This window comes from Gossypium arboreum, chromosome 5, assembly GCF_025698485.1.
Source record: "Gossypium arboreum isolate Shixiya-1 chromosome 5, ASM2569848v2, whole genome shotgun sequence".
NCBI classification, from domain to species: Eukaryota; Viridiplantae; Streptophyta; class Magnoliopsida; order Malvales; family Malvaceae; genus Gossypium; species Gossypium arboreum.
Window position 1 is genome coordinate 26,410,439 of NC_069074.1, and position 16,923 is coordinate 26,427,361.

Sequence of the window (16,923 nt, forward strand, 5' to 3'; positions counted from 1 at the left end):
CAATGTTGTGGCAATGAGCTGGATCCTTATAAATACTCATCTGAATAGGCTTTACATCCTCCTATTTGTTTACTTCGACCATAGAAGTCAAAGTTGCCAGGGCATTAGCCATCTAATTTTCATCTCGCGGAAGGTAACAGAAAGTGATATTATCGAATTCCTAGATCAACTCTAGGACCAGTCTTTTATAATTAATTAACTTGGGATCTTTGGTCTCCCACTCACCCTTGAGTTGATAGATCACTAGCGCAGAATCCCATACACCTCTAGTACCTTAATTTTGCGTTCTATTGCTGCACGAATACCCATGATGCATGCTTCGTATTCTACCATATTATTTGTGCAATTAAAATTCAATTTGCAAGTAAATGGATAATGACCTCCTTTTAGGGATACCAAGACTGTCCCAATTCTGTTGCCAACCAGGTTTGATACTCTGTCGAAGTTTAGTTTCCAAGGACGATCTTCTGGAGCGTCTTCTTCAGTGGTTGCCACATACATTATATCTTCATTCGAAAAATCAAAGTTCAGAGGTTCGTAGTTTTCTAGAGCTCTACTGGCCAGAAAATCTGCTATTGCACTTCCTTTTACTGCTTTCTGGTTCATATAGACTATGCCAAATTTTTGAAAGCAGAATTTTCCATCGGGCCATTCTTCCGTTCAAAGTAGTCGACTCCATCATTTACTTTAGAGGATCGAGTTTTGAGATGAGCAAAGTTGTGTGGTATAACATATACTGTCTCAATCTTCGGGTTGTCCATATTAAGGAACAACATAACTTCTCAATTTGCGAGTATCTCTTCTCAGTGAACTTCTTACTGAGGTAGTATATCACCCTTTCTTTCCTTCCTGAATCATCATGTTGGCCAAGCACACATCCCATAGAATTCTCAAATACTTCCAAGTACAGTATCAGTAGCTTATCTGGACTAGATGGTGTCAGCACTGGGGCATTGGACAAGTATTGTTTGACCTTATCAAAAGTTTTTTGGAACTAATCATCCTAAACACCTGGATTGTGTTTCTTAAGGAGACGAAATATAGGGTCACATTTCTTGGTCAATTGTGAAATGAACTGGACAATGTAATTTAGTCTTCCTAGGAATCCTCGAACTTCTTTTTGAGTGCGCGGCGGAGGTAAATTGTAATGACCCAAAATCCGTGGGCACCGAAAAAGTATATTATCGGGCCTCCGTCTTAGTGAAATGGGTTCGTAAATAATTATTAGGAATAATTATGAGTCTAGTTACATGTCTAATTAGGTTTTATTTAGGTGAAACTAGTTTAATTTAGAATAATTAGTAAAAAGGACTAGATTGAGTAAAGGATAAAAGTTTAATTCTAAAACAATAGAAAGAAAAAGGGATTAAAATGGCAATTAAGCCATTTGTAATAATTGACGCGGCAAAATGGATAGACATTTTTTCTAAGATTTTATTAATTATTATTGTTAATAATAATAATATTATTATTATTTGATTTAAAATTTTGTTATTAGATTATAAATAAATTAAAATTTGTGCCAAATGTATGATGATAAAAGTGTACATGTGTGATATGTGTATTTATACACATGTAAAAATATATATATATATATATTTGTATATTTTCTTAAATAATAAGTAAATGATAATAATTAAATTATAAGAATTTTTATAATAAACAAATTGAATAATGACAATTGTAATAAAAATATTGGTACATTTGTTATAAAATAATTTGTTTACTTAATATTAAAGTAATACAAAATAACTAAAAGAAATAAGTAAATAGAATAAAAAGAAAGTAAAAGAAAGAAGAACAGAAAAGAAGCAGAGAGCAAAACGCAAATAGGAGAAGAAAAAGGGGAAGAAAAAAAAGGGGAAAAATTGGGATTTTAAAGCTTCAAGTTTAATTGCTAATAAGAAAAACGAGGCATCGGCATCCAAAGAAAAAGAAAAGATCGTTGAGGAGTAAACGCGTATTCCGAGTTTGTATTACTATAACTCAAACTATTTATTAAATGTTATATTGAATTTGTAGTCATGGGACATCTAGGATAAGGTAAGTAATAATATTTGAAATTAAGTAAGAATATATGTGAATATTGAATTATATGTGAATTGAGATAATAGATGTTTTGAATTGATTGAATATTTGAAATTGTTGTGGAAATGAATTCGAAATTGGAAAAGTAAAATAATACCTTATTAACTTGTCGGACTAGATTGGAGACAAATGGCATGCCATAGGATTGTGATATGATGAGGAGATTTGTAGCTCGACCGAGAAGATGATTCCGTTATTATATGCTTCGGTTTAATCGAAGAGGCATTTAATGCCTTATTAGTGCGTTTGGGAGGATATGATATACCGGTGTGTTTAGGAGGCGATATTATACTAGTGTGTTATGGAGGATTTATATTATTCCAGGTGTGTTTAGGTTAGATATTCTGGTGTGTTTGAGTGGAATCTGCCTATCTATCAAAGTCTGAGCCTTGTTAATAGGGTAAATAATTGAAATGAAAATTTGAAATTGATTTGACACTACTGAAAAGTACGAGAAAGAATGTATGAATTAAATTATGAATTGAATTAGTATATGAACAAAAAAAGAAATATTAATTTAAGATTTATGAAGTGATATATGATTATGTATAATTAGTTTAAATGATTTATAAAGCTTATGGTTGATACTGTAATTTATTAATGTTAAATAGTTTGGTTTATAGTAATACCACTGAGTATGAAATACTCAACGTCTGATTGTTTCGGTCTGCAGGTCATTAGAGTTCAAGATCCGATTCAAGATCCGAAAGATCTCGACTTCAACAAGAAAATTTTGGTGATGTATTTCTTCTTTTTGTTTAAGTGGCGTGTACTAGGTGGTTGTACATGAGTCATGTATATATATATATATACATAGGTTAAATGATCTTGTTGTAATTAGATAGTTATGAAATTTTGGATGATAAGTAAGTTTAAAGTTATAAATTAGTAAATTTGGTATTAAATTTTGAAATGAAATAAAAGATATGAATTAGTTCCTTATATGTTAACACTTTAAAATTTAAGTAATAAATCAATGGATTAAGCATGATTTAGTAGTTTTAAGATGTAAATTTTTTTTGATTGAAACATTGGTATTGATTTGTTTTTGGTTTGAATTTTCAGGGGGGTTTTAGGTAAAAATAAGCATAAATACTGTCGAAATTTTTGTAAAAAAAAATACGAAATTTTTTTTGAAATACTCAAACAAGTCCAGTTCTACTTTTAATACATGTTTTGGGCTTCAAGAGTCGAATATAGGGACTTAATTATTAAATTATACTATGGATGTTATATTAATTGTGAATTATTCGTAAGTTGTCTGATATGTCCAGTAATGCCTCGTAACCCTGTTTCGGTGACGGTTTAGGGTTAGGGGGTGTTACATAACTCCTGTATAGCCTTGACTTTAATTGGGTCAATCTCAATCCTTTTTTCGCTGACTACGAATCCTAGCAGTTTTCCTGACCTAACCTCGAAGGTACATTTTGCTGGATTGAGCTTTAACTGAAATTTCCTCAACCTCAAGAATAATTTCCTCAAGACTTGCGCATGCTCCTCTTCTGTTCGGGATGTGACGATCATATCGTCGATATAAACTTTAAATTTTTTGTGCATCATATCATGGAACAAGGTTACCATGACTCTCTGATATGTCGCTCCCACATTTTTCAGTCCAAATAGCATTACTTTATAGTAAAATGTTCCTCGCATGGTTACAAATGTGGTCTTATCCATGTCTTCAGGAGGCATCTTTATTTAGTTGTATCCTGAGAAGCCATCATGAAGAAGAATAATGAATAATCTGCTGTTTTGTCTATTATGGTGTCGATATGGGGCAATGAGAAATTTTCTTTTGGGTTAGCTTTGTTTAGGTCCCTATAATCTATACACATTCGTACTTTTCCATCTTTTTTAGGGACGGGGACGATATTGGTTACCCATTCTAAGTATTTGACCACTTGTAAGAAACCAACATCGAATTGCTTCTTAACTCTTCTTTTATTTTTAGCAAAACATCGGGCCTCATCCTTCGGAGTTTCTGTTGAACTAGCTTGCACTCTTCCTTTATGGGGAGCCGGTGTACCATGATATCAGTGCTTAGTCTAGGCATATCTTGATACGACCATGCGAAAACATCTTTGAATTCTTGGAGTAACTCAATGAGGTCTCGCTTTATCTCTGTGGCAATGTAAGCTCCAATTTTCACTTCTTTTCCTTCTTCCAAAACCATAATCTCTACTGACTCTTTGTGAGGTAGAATCTGTTTCTCCTCTTGTTCTACCATCTTTAACAAATCCAGAGATAGGTTACAGTTTCTGTCATCTTCAAAGTCCTAAGATTTCTCTAGACACATGTCTCGCTCAAAATGAGATTTTAGGTCAATAGCAGCGTCGCTCATGTCATTGATATCTGGAGACCTGTTGTAGGTACGAAGGAATACTCAAAGAATAAATGAATCTAAGAACAATTATTTATGTGGTATGAATATGAATGAAATGAAGGAATAAAAGAATATTTGCTCAAAGTGAGATACAAAAATGTATTTTTCATTAAAATAAAGATGTTGGACATGAGCTTATTTCACAAAAGGATTCTTATTGCTTCTAGGCTTAAAGCAACAACCGTGTATTGAACATTACTCTGAATCAGCTCTAAAAATTATAGAAATCTCTTCTGCAGTCCAATTGTTCAGAACATTTCCAGGCTCATAAGGGCAAATGCTCGATAAATTTTTTCTTCCAATTCCTTCTTCGGATATAGCATTGATGCTCCAATTTCTGAACATTCCTTTCGGGCCTTTAGTATATTCAAAGAATTCTAGTTCCTTATTATCCATCAGGCCTTGCACCAAGGCTCTGAATTCATTGCACTTTTGAATTTTGTAACACTCTTCATCATGGAACTCACAGTAGTTCCTTGCTTCTTCGGGTTTCTCCCGTAAATCCTATGTGATTAATCCTCCTTCTACCCATTTTCTTCCAAACCTCCCTCAATGGGGTTTTCACTTCTGTTACATATGTCTTAATTCTCTTCCCTACACTCTCGATTATCGCATTTACCCCTTTTTCAGAATGGTTGGTAACGAATTTTCTACACCAGATGGATCATCGAATTTCACAATACTCATTTTGATGAGTCTTTCGATTATTTTTTTAAAAGCAGTACAGTTCTCGATCGAGTGTCCTGTGATTCCCGCGTGGTATTCACATTGGGCGTTCGCGTCGTACCATTTGGGGTATGGGGGCTGCTTAGGTTTTAGGTAGAAAGGGGATACTGCATGTGCATCAAACAAACTTTGGTACAACTTCCTATACGTGATTAGGATGGGCGTGAACTGAAGTTTTTTCTGAGTTTGGTCTTGGATTGGGTTATTGCCTTGGGGGGATCTGATGGCTAGTAGTTACCGTCCTTGGCTAGCTTACGGTAATCGGCTTTGAATAGCCCTTGTTATACATACTCGCATTATTCACCTCATTTTCCCTCTTCCTCAAGGCCTTTAAAGTATTGATTTGGGAGCTCCACTCTCGCATTTTCTACTTGTAACGATCTTCAAATTGTTTTGGGAACTCCACTCTCGCTTTTTTTTATTTTCGCTAGATCATCCTGATTAATGACAATAGGATTGGTTAGATTATCCCCCAGGTTAGAACCTGAACCTGTCGGGAAGTTCACCAGTGTCAAGGTACCAGTCTGGTATTAGGGTCTGATGTTAACGGACGCCCTTTGTGGATACGCGTTTGGTTGTGCTTGGGTGTTTGTTGGGGTAAAGGGTGGAGGATAAGCAGGGTCCACGTTATCATCCCCGGAATTGACCATATAGCTTTTTCCTTTTTCTAACCCTCCAACCAGTGACTAAGTTAACTGGCTCATCATATTTCTTTAGAATTTTAGTATCTGATCCCTCATATCTTGTTGAATTTAGGCCAATTGCTCTTTCATCCATATTTGCATTTGCTCTATTTCCAACCTTTGGTCCATTTTTTTAGTTTTTACTCGTGTATCGATATTCCAGGGTAACTGCCAAGATTTTAGGGTCCTTTTGTGAGATTTAATGCATATGATGCAATACAATGCTAATGCATGAAATGAATGCAAAAAAGAGGCGTTGATTCTGATTTAATTCTGTTAGAACAATTTTACTAGAAAACAAATCTCTTTAGATAAAACGGACACATATACGGCCTTGTCATCATACTCTAGGCGAAGACATCGATCCTTTTCTTCATGTCCGAGTGTTAAGATCAAATCCCGTGAATTTTCCAAGAGACACCTCTATTATCTCCTTTTTTCTTGATCCAAGTTGCGACCCATTGCTCACTCATCTCCGTAATGCTTGTCAGCTTCTTTAAGAAAGTCAGGACGTTGATGGCTCTCGAATAATCTTTGTCGGCTTGAATCCTCGAGCAAAGAAGTAAGGCTGTGTACTCTTCTATATACTTTCTCGAAAGTAAAGCAACTATAATGAGGGTTCTAATACTGGGCGAGAGCTCGGAATAGGCGTTCATCTACCTTGATATCAGTAGATAGGGTAAATTACCATAATATAGTAGAATAGTTGTTTGATCTCGTCATCCCACTAACCCCATATTTCTTTCATCTCTTGAAGATTATTTTGGGTTACGCTGATACGAGTGAAGTCCCACAACTCCGATACGTACCCCTCTGTAAGACTATCACCTTTCTCTTGCTGCGTTGTCTCGGCCTATATCTGGACGGCTGTATTATCCTCCACTTTATCAAGAAACCCCTTTTCCATGATAAGTTATCTATTTAGCAACCCCTTTTCCATGGTGTAACTCTACCAAGGCAAGCTCCTACGGCTCACTATATGTGGTTCGGTTCTAAAGTAAAGGTTCCTGAACCAATAGATTCCTCGTTCACCCATTATAGGCTCATATAGACCGAGTTCAGTTCAGGGGAATACATTTCGCTATGGCTGCACGGAGATGAAAATCTCACGAAGACATAGGTATGGATGTATCCTGAAAGTGATCCACTATCCTACACAGAGGTGAAAACCTCACGAAGGAATAGTTTCTCACTCTCATTTAAAAGGGTAAAATTGACCGATCATGTGATGCAAATGTGCAGAAATATATCAAGAACTCAAACCAGTAAAGCATACCAAAATGATGAAGATCGTAACAAAAACGAATGAAGTACAACGAGAGGGTTGTAAATTTAAACCAAATTTTCAACTTTCGACAAAAAGACAAAAAATAATCAACTTGTGGCTTGACTCTCTTATTTTGTGTCCCTGAAGGAGTTGCTAAGCTATCGAAATCATTTTTTTGAAAAACGAGGTCGACTTTTATTTTAAGAATGAAAATGGAAAAAACGGGAGTCGCCACCAATCCTTTTTGATGATGTGTGATCGGGTCACCTCGAAAAGTGATTGTTTTCAATAAACGGTTTGATTTATTAAAACAACGATTTTGGCCCACGAAATTCAAAAAGAGGGTTCGGGATTCGGTTATGCACGAGGAAGGATTAGCACCCTCGATACGCCCAAAATTGGTACCTAGTTGATTAATTAATATCTTAGTGTCGAAAATTAAGAACTTTGAAGAAATTTAAAATACAATCCTTTGTTAAAAAGTTATTTAACTGAAAATTTTTCGAGAAAAGGGCATATCTCACGTTAATCGAGAAAAAAAATTACGTCCCGTAGGTTAGGACACAATGTCTTAAATCTTCGAAATGAGAATAAACCCCAAAAATTTTATTTATTTTGAAAAAAAATGACTATCTCGGTTTTAGAAAGAAATCATATTCCATAAGTTAGAACACAATCTTTTCTTAATTTCCGAGAACATTAAAAATTTTTAAAACGTTTGTTTGGTTCGAATTTATCGAGAGAATCGAAACCTTGTAAGTTAGGGAACGACTTTTAGAATTTCAAAATACGAAATATTGCTTATTTAAAACAACATTTTTAATGTATCAAGTAAAATGTAACACGAATTTGTAGTAAAAAATGTAAAAATAGTAACGATAAATCACAGTACTAATATGCATAATGAATGATAATAAACGTGATAATATAAATGAGTATGCTAAAAATTTAAAATTTAAAAAAACCTAATAGTAAACAAAGAAATAAATAAATATTATGTAAAACAATTTTAAAAAAAATAATATTGATAATAACGATAATAATATTAATAATAATACTACAAATAATAAATAATTTGAAGTTTGAAATTATATAAAAGGATATAAATAAATAAATAATAAAATGATAAAAATAATGATAAAATATAGTGTATTTAAAGAATAATAATAAGTAAATAAATACAAAAAGGAAGACAATAATAATAGTAATAATAATTAAATTAATTAATAATAAAATAATAAGTAAATAAACACAAAAAGAAAATATAATTATAATAGTAATAATAATAAAACAATAACAATAATAATAGTGATAAAATAATAATAATAGTAGTAATAATAATAATAATGATAGTAATAATAATAGTAGTAATAATAATAATGATAGTAATAATAGCAATAATAATAATGTTAAATTAACTAATTTAATAATAAAATAGCAATAAATAAAAAGGACTAAATTGAACTTTTAAACAAAAAGTTGGGGTAAATCAAAAATAAATAAAAATGAAAAGGACCAAGTTACATGAGCGAATAACAAAGAGGAACCAAAAGGGAAATTTTCCTTTCTCTTCCAAAACGCACAGCATAAGGGAGGACCAAATTGAAATCGAAATAAATAATAGGGTAAAAAAAAAGAAAAACTTGATTGCAAAACCATAAAAAAGCGGAAGGATCAAAAGGGTAAATAACCCCTTTACGAAAAACGCGGATATCTTAGGCCAGAGCGGGTCGGGTCGCGCAGGTTGAGCATGAAACGATGTCGTTTTGGGGTTTAAGGACCCAGGCCGAAACGATGTCGTTATAGCCCTCTATTTAAGCAAATTTTCTTAAAAAAAATCATTTCAGCTCCTGTTTTTTAAAAAAAGACCTTCCTCCCTCTCTTTTTCTCTCTGCAGGGCCTGCTGTCTGCTACCGTCAATTCCCGTGCACGACGGCCGAAACTCGAAAAAAGGTAATTTTTTCTTTTTTATTATTTTTTGATATATTTATATATATAAGCTATTTTTTAAAGGAAAATAAAGAAAATATAGGCGTATGTATATATATTCGAAGGAGGAAAATAAAGAAGAGGAAATAAAATAAATAAATAAAATGAAAATAAAAACCTTAGCCCGTTTTTATTTTCTTCCACTGCTTGCTGTTTTTTTTTCTTTCTATTTGTTTGGTGTGTTCGAATCTATTTTTGTATTCGATAAAATCCCCCAGAATATTACAATGGATTTTGATTGGCTTTTATAGCCATTACAAACACTTTTATACTTATTTTAATACTATTGTTGCTTGCAGGTTCAACTTGAGGGCGATGGACGTGACAAGGTGGTGGCAGCAGGCGGTGCAGAGGTTAGGACGATGCGCCTAGGGTTCGAGAGACCCTAGAATCAGTTTAGGTTCTGGGTTTCTATTGGGCCATTAAGGTTTGGGCCCGTTTTAGTGGGTCTGTAATTGGGTTTTAATGTTTTGGGCTATTTGGGTTTTAGTTTAGGTGTGGATTTGAGGTTTGCGTTTGGGGTTTAGTAATTTGGGTATGAGGTTTGGGTTGTAATGGGACTGTGGACCTTTTGTTTTGATTTTGTTTTAACTTATGGGCCCCGAGCTAAATTGGGCTTGTACACATATAATATAAAATATTATTCAAGTTTTTAAGAATAATGAATATATGTTGTATTTTAAAGGTTGAGCTTGATTATGAAGATCGAATTTAATTATATTTAGATGTAATTTAAGGAATGAAATTTTGGGAAAAAAATATTAACGAGATAATAAAAAAGTTAAATAATTTTGCTAGTAAGATTTTAACTTTTTGGTAAAATTTAAACTCTTAAGTGCTGAAATTTAAGTTATTACTTATTAGTAGACTGGTTTTTTTATTTTATTTTACAAAAATTAAATTGCTTATATAATTCATTAGTATTGTTATATAAAGTGGACTAATTTTAAATTAATTCATATTTTTCACTTGAATTAAAATTGCTATTTTCTTATAATTAAAGTACCTTCAATATCGATTTTACCATTCATTAAAACTAATTCAATTCATTATCAAATCAACCAATTATGAATTAACCTAATCCCATTTTTTATACATTTCAATACAAAAGATGGCAATTAAATATGTGTTCTTGTTTTTCTCCCTCAAAAATGTTTATTGGCATATTTGGGAAAAGTTTTGAAAACCAAAGGATGTGCAGTAAAATATACTATGGAAATTTCAGGGACCTTAAAGGAACAAATTCTTTACATGGCTTGTTCTTAAATAGAGGCTGATGACTGATGTGGAGCGTGTTAAGAGGGGAATAGGGTATAATAGCTCGTGTGGTATATGTGGTTATCATTCTGAAGATATTTTGCATGTTTTCCGAGACCGTTCGACAACTAAAGAAATTTGGAGGCAGTTATCCTAGATGAAACCAATAGGAGCTTTTTTACAGGGGACCTTCTTCAGGGGTTAAAGTCTAATTTGCAAAGCCTTGCAAAACCAGTCGTCGGTGAGGTAAATTGGTCATGTTTATTTGGCTTACTAACCTGGTGAATTTGGAAGAATTAGAACCTTTTTATTTTTCAAGGCGTCTCTTGGAACACACGTGAGATTGTTAAGATTTCATATATATGAGCAAAACAGTTTGTTTCTTTTCTTAGGGAGGACGTATCTAAACGGAATGAATAAATTTCAATAGTCAAGATGTCAAGAAGTTGGATCAATCTCTACACTAATATGGTGGTCCAGATAGTTTCGAGTGATGCTGCAATGAGGGGAGTCATAAGGAATGGAAATTGGGAGTGAATTATGGGATAAAATAGATATTTGGGCAAATGCTCACTCTTTGACGCTGAATTGTGGGGTATTCTTGACGGTTTAGCTCTAATTCAGAACATGTACTATGATGGTGTGTTTATACAAATAGATAGCTTGGAGATGGTTAAGGCTATTCAAGATTCCTCTTTGTCAAATTCGAACTCTATCCTCATTATACGTATTTATCAGCTGCGGTTGAATGCAAGCTCGTGGGATATTCAACATTTTCCAAGGGATCACAATAAAACTGTTGACTACTTGGCCAAGATGGCCTTTGATACAAATCAAGGACTAAAGATTTTTTTATGAGATTTTGAGAGAGGTACTCGTACTTTCTCCTATGACTCAAACAAGTGATAGCTCTATTTAGAGAATTATTATATAATTAAAATATTTTATTTCTTTTACTTTACCAAAAAAATATGTGTTATTGTTTAATTTCAAATGTTTTAAAATTTATTATTATAGTAGGAGGATAGGATAGAAATACTTTGATAAAAGCTTTTACATATTTTAATAATTAAACCATTAAACTTATCAATTTATAAATATAGTTATTATTATCATATGAGTAAAGTTTCGAATCGATTCAACAATTTTTTATTATTTTGTCAATAAATATTTAATTTTATATCAAATAATAAACATTTTAATTTTTAAAACTCAAATGTGCATAATATAAATATTAAAATATTAATCATAAAAAAATAAGAAAAAAGAACCCTCACTTTATCGAGGATGGAGCCCTATTTATTAATTTGTGTGATTTTCTACGCCGACTTCACAGAAAGCTTGTTCCATTCCACACTCCACCGGTTTATACATAAACCATCTCAACCACCGACTCAACAATCATGTGGACCCCTTCCACCTATCTATCAATCACAGCCGTTCATTTGTTCTATATCAAACTTTTTCCTTCACCCACTTAAAGTAACACACAAATAAAACATAAATACTCATATATAATAAAATATGTATACACACACAACAGTCAAACCTCCCCAATATCCTTCACCCATGATGAAACCTCTGGGAAACCTCCCCCAAACCGAAGTTTTGGTTCCATAAATACATAGTTTAGGCATCCATTGCCAAGAAGACCCTAAGAAAAATGAAGTTATTGAGAAGATCATCATCAAAGGGTGGGCGATCCAAGCCCAATGAAGTTTGCAAAAGACACCCAAAGCATCGCCAATCTCCGGGGGTTTGTTCACTTTGTTTAATCGACAAACTCTCTAAGTTACCATCACCACCTCATTGCACTTCCACTAGTCGTAGTGCTACTAAACTTGCAGATTCCAATTGTTCTCCATTATCATCATCTTCTTCTTTGTCATCTCCCTGTTCTTCAGCTTCAGATTCAGCTTTATATTCTTCTTCTTCGTCTCCTATGCATCGTTATCGTTTTGGTAAAGATCGGGGTGCGGGCTCTTCGTTTTCTTTGTTATGGTTCAGTGGGAAGAATTTACTCACTAAAAGCAGATCAGTAGCTTTTGTTTCGAGAATCGAAAACAATGGTTATGATGATAAGAAGAAGAAGATCAATGGTGGGTTCTTGTCAAAGTTAATACATTAATGGTGGTGGGTTTTTTTATTTGTTTTCATGCACCAGTTTTCTTGATAAATTACAGTAGAAAGAAGAGATTATATTAAAGCAGAAGATCAATTACAATATATTAGATATATTTTTGCATATATTGATTCTCGTATTTTGATTCATCTTAGCATATTATATGTAAGGTATTCTACTTTCCCAAACATTTATTTCACTAATGTTTAATTATTCCCATTTGTTGTTCTTTTCATGTGAAGGGAAACGTTGTTTTATTCTATAGGTTTCGAGTTTTTCTTTTAGGTTTTCTCTATATAACTCACCCATTAACTTATAAATTAATTTTAAAATTCGTGACTAACATATATTTATAAATTTAATTCAAATATATATAAAATAATTTTAAAATTGATGACTAACATATATTTCTTAATTAACCTATATAATACGGAAATTAGATAACATTATAGTATCTTGCATGTCTAGTTGAAAATTAAGAAAGAATGGAAAAAAGCTTATAAAAACCAAAGAATATAAATACAGGCAAGGAATTACATGGGGTTTGCTAAAATTCAAAAGATGGAATGCAGCATGGTTTGATGTAATCAAATATAAAAATCAAATAAAATAGGAAAGCCTATATTGACAGCTTGGTAAAATTAATACCACATGCATGTCTCCAGCTTCGTAGCAACTTCCTCCATATGATGATCATCAGCCAGTTCAACCTTTTTGAATCTGCCTCTCTCTTTACAAAATTATTAACAGCTGGCCATAAACCCTAAAATTCAGAAACAATACATGTAAATTCAATATTTTTATTTAAAATGAGTAACTCAACTCATAGATAGAATATATTTCTACTAATAAAACAAGAAGAAGAAGAAGATGTCAAAGATAGATTAGCTAATGTTATCTTAACTGACCATAGAATTTAAAATTAGCTTAAACTAATATCTTGGAACCAAACTTTTATTCTATTAACCTACCAGTCTATTAACATGACACCTGTTCATTGCCTATTTTTCTTTTAACATGATAAGGTAGTAGTTAATTTTACTTTTAATTTTTTAATTATATAAAAATAGTTTTAGATTTAATTTTTATTTTTATAGTTTAATTTTGACATGATTTGACATTTCAATTTTTATAATGTCAATTAACATAAATATTTTATTTTGATAAAAATGTTGATGTGAATTTTTAAAATTGTTAACATACGATTAATAACTATATCTAAATTTTTATATTTGAAAAGTAAAAGCTCTTAAATTCTTGAAAATAAAAATTTAAAACTTAAAATATTTGTGGTTAGATATTGTTGGAGATCGACCTGTATAAACAACGGAATAGAAAAGTAGAGGAGATCGATCACAGAATTTTTACGTGAAAAATGATAAAAAATCACGGACAAATAGAGGCTTCAGCTTTTCACTCAAGAAGCAAACAAATAAGAGTACAATATGGAGAAAATAATCCAAAAAAAGCAAAACCAAAACCCGAATACAAAACTCTCAAAAAGACTCTTCATCAATTCTCATATAAGAGATATTCTATAAAATCTCTAAAATAGGGTTACAAAAACCCTTTAAATAGACTAATATTAAAGTTCTATATGACTAAAATATTTCTAGAGTAATCAGGGTGTATCTGGGAAAAATAAATCCTATTGAACTGTCAAAACATGACTACATAAGTTGGGAAAACATCGTGACGTTTATGCTCTCCTCGTCATGACATCGATGCCACGTTCATCTTGGGGTTTCATTGCGTCGGGTCTATTTTGGGCCTTTTTCAAGTGCTCGTCGATCGTCTTTTTAATAGTTTACAAAAAATTCAATAAATATTGCGAGACACACCTCACACATATTAATATAATTTAATTTAAAAAAAAATTAACCTTTGAAAACTAAAATATTTGTGATTACATATTAGTGAAGTTTACTTTAAAAAATTCAAACGTGATTATGAATTAATTGAAGCCGAACAATTTCAATTATTGAAGGAACCGAGCTTGAACCGCAAAATATAAATTCCAGCTTCAATATAAATAATGGAGTTTGTAGTTGGTGAATGAGATTAATCTATAATTACAATTAATATGATTTTTAAATGGAACCAAATTTTGCAAAACCATATTATTGGGAAAATGGTGATAAGTAAACACATCGGGAAGATTACGTAAGATATTAAATTCATAATTTGTGACAGATTCATTTCATCATGTGATCATCAGAGGTGACACCAAAGCATCAGATTTTTGAACTCCATGGACCACGGTTTTGATCATTGCAAATCACTGTCTTTCCTTGGTTGTTGTCTGCTTTTTCTTTTTTTTTCTTGTTTTTTTCTCTGAAGTATCTGAACAATAATAGATACTCAGAATCAGACATTGATTTAATTGGAATGGAAATGAATTTCATATATATGATGGTTACGTTTTAATTTAATCATCGAATTAAAGCTTTTCCAAACACATTTTTAATTAAGCCAGATTTTTAATTATTTTTTTGAATATTATGAAAAATACGGTAAAAATTATAATTTATTAATTTTAAGTGTTCAGTATTATTGTCAAAATGGAAATTAAAAGTAAAACGTCTATTTTAGACATTACATTGAAAAGTAACAAATCTATTACACAAACAATACTTTAAGTTAGTTAATTGAAATAATATTTGAAGTAATTTAAATTAAATATATAAGTCATATATTAGATATTAGTAATATAATAACAATTACTATTAATTTGATAATAACAATTAATATTACAAAGATAATACAATATAGTGTATCCAAGTTGAAATGAATTCATTAAACTACAAGCAATGGCATCCCTTGTAGCTTCCATTTCAAAACCATATATACAATCAAATTCACCGTCATCGTCAGTTCCTCCATCATGCATAACTTCTGGCTCAGTAATGTTTTTATATGTTCTATCATTAGTTTCAAATTCCATAAAACCCACTTCATCTAAATTTTCATGTTTTTGGATAAAATTGTTATCCCCATTGTAGCAACAATAATCAACCTTTGTTTTTCAAAACTATAACTTAGCATATCCTTTAAATTGGTCCATTTTTTTGAGGTACACCAAAAGTTCTCTCAATCACTACCTAATAATGAATGTGCATGATTGAATACTTCTTTTTAATTAGATAAAAGTCTACCTTTACGAAGATCAGGTAAACAATACTACTCTCCTCTATACAGTCTATGGAACCCTTTCATTTGGGGATATCCAGAATCATCAACATAATATTTTCATACATGTCATAAGATGATAACCATTCAATTAAAGAACTTATACTTTTTATAAATGAATGAATGAAATAATTTACCATTCGGTGGGTGTGGATTTTGAGTTTTGGGTCTCGAATTGCATCAAGAAATATTCTAGTGTCATGTGTTGATTTTTTCCATCTAGCCACTACAAATGTGAAGCATGTATTAAAATCACATACAACCATAACATTTTGAGTTGGAACACATTTTCTTCAAATGTAAGGAATTTGTTCATTTGGCGGAAGAATCACCACAACATATGTACCATCAATTGCACCTATGCAATCCTAAATAAATAATCATATTTAGTACACATGTATATTCAATAATAATAGGTATATTAAAATAAAATATGATACTTTGAACATGTTACCTTAAAATGCGACCTGTATCTTGAATCATTACGTATTTGTTCAGGTATTGTACTAAAAGTTTAATCATTTGGTGTAATTATATCAATAGTCAACTATGAAACTTTATCAACAATTGTGAAGTATTGACTTATAGTTGATTCAGATATTTGAAATCTCTCTCGAGATTCAAAAACTTTTGCACCAACACCCTACATATGCAAAAAGATACCTAACATTTCATGAGAAGAAATATTTCTTGAAATTTACAAATCATGTCATGTTTTTAAAACTTTCAACAAGCTTTTAAATACTATTATGGACATCCTAAAATTAATCACGCAACGAGATTCATGACCATTAAGGACCTCTCAAACCCATGCATCAATTTATTACTTTGAATTCATGCATGGTCGTTTCAATAAATTTTTTTCATAATATAATTGAACAACATATGTTGCAACAATGAATAACCTATTAAAACTTTTCACACGTTGTAAAATCTCTCTCTTTTATCATCACTTCTATCACCATTGGAATTGTTGTCACTACTATTCATACTCATTCTTTGCGAAAATACATTCACCGTGGTCGCAACATTTAAAAAATAGAGAAATAATAAACATGAACCATTGTCAAACAAAAGTGAACAAAGTAAGCAAACATACAACCATTGTCGAACAAAAGTAAGCAAACATACAACCATTGTCAAACATCATGAAACATAGGTGGCACTTAAAGTGTCCAATGCAAACTAATATTTAAACATACCAATTAAATATAAAAGA

The 16,923-nt window shown here is 31.7% G+C and overlaps 1 protein-coding gene across 1 annotated transcript; it reads left to right on the forward strand.

Annotated features, from left to right (window-relative positions):
• The first annotated feature begins 11,903 nt into the window (after positions 1–11,903).
• On the forward strand, positions 11,904–12,734 carry LOC108487537 (uncharacterized). Its single transcript, XM_017791911.2, has one exon. It carries the CDS (start codon positions 12,057–12,059, stop codon positions 12,519–12,521), a length of 465 nt encoding a protein of 154 aa, XP_017647400.1. The 5' UTR covers positions 11,904–12,056; the 3' UTR covers positions 12,522–12,734.
• The last annotated feature ends 4,189 nt before the right edge of the window (positions 12,735–16,923 follow it).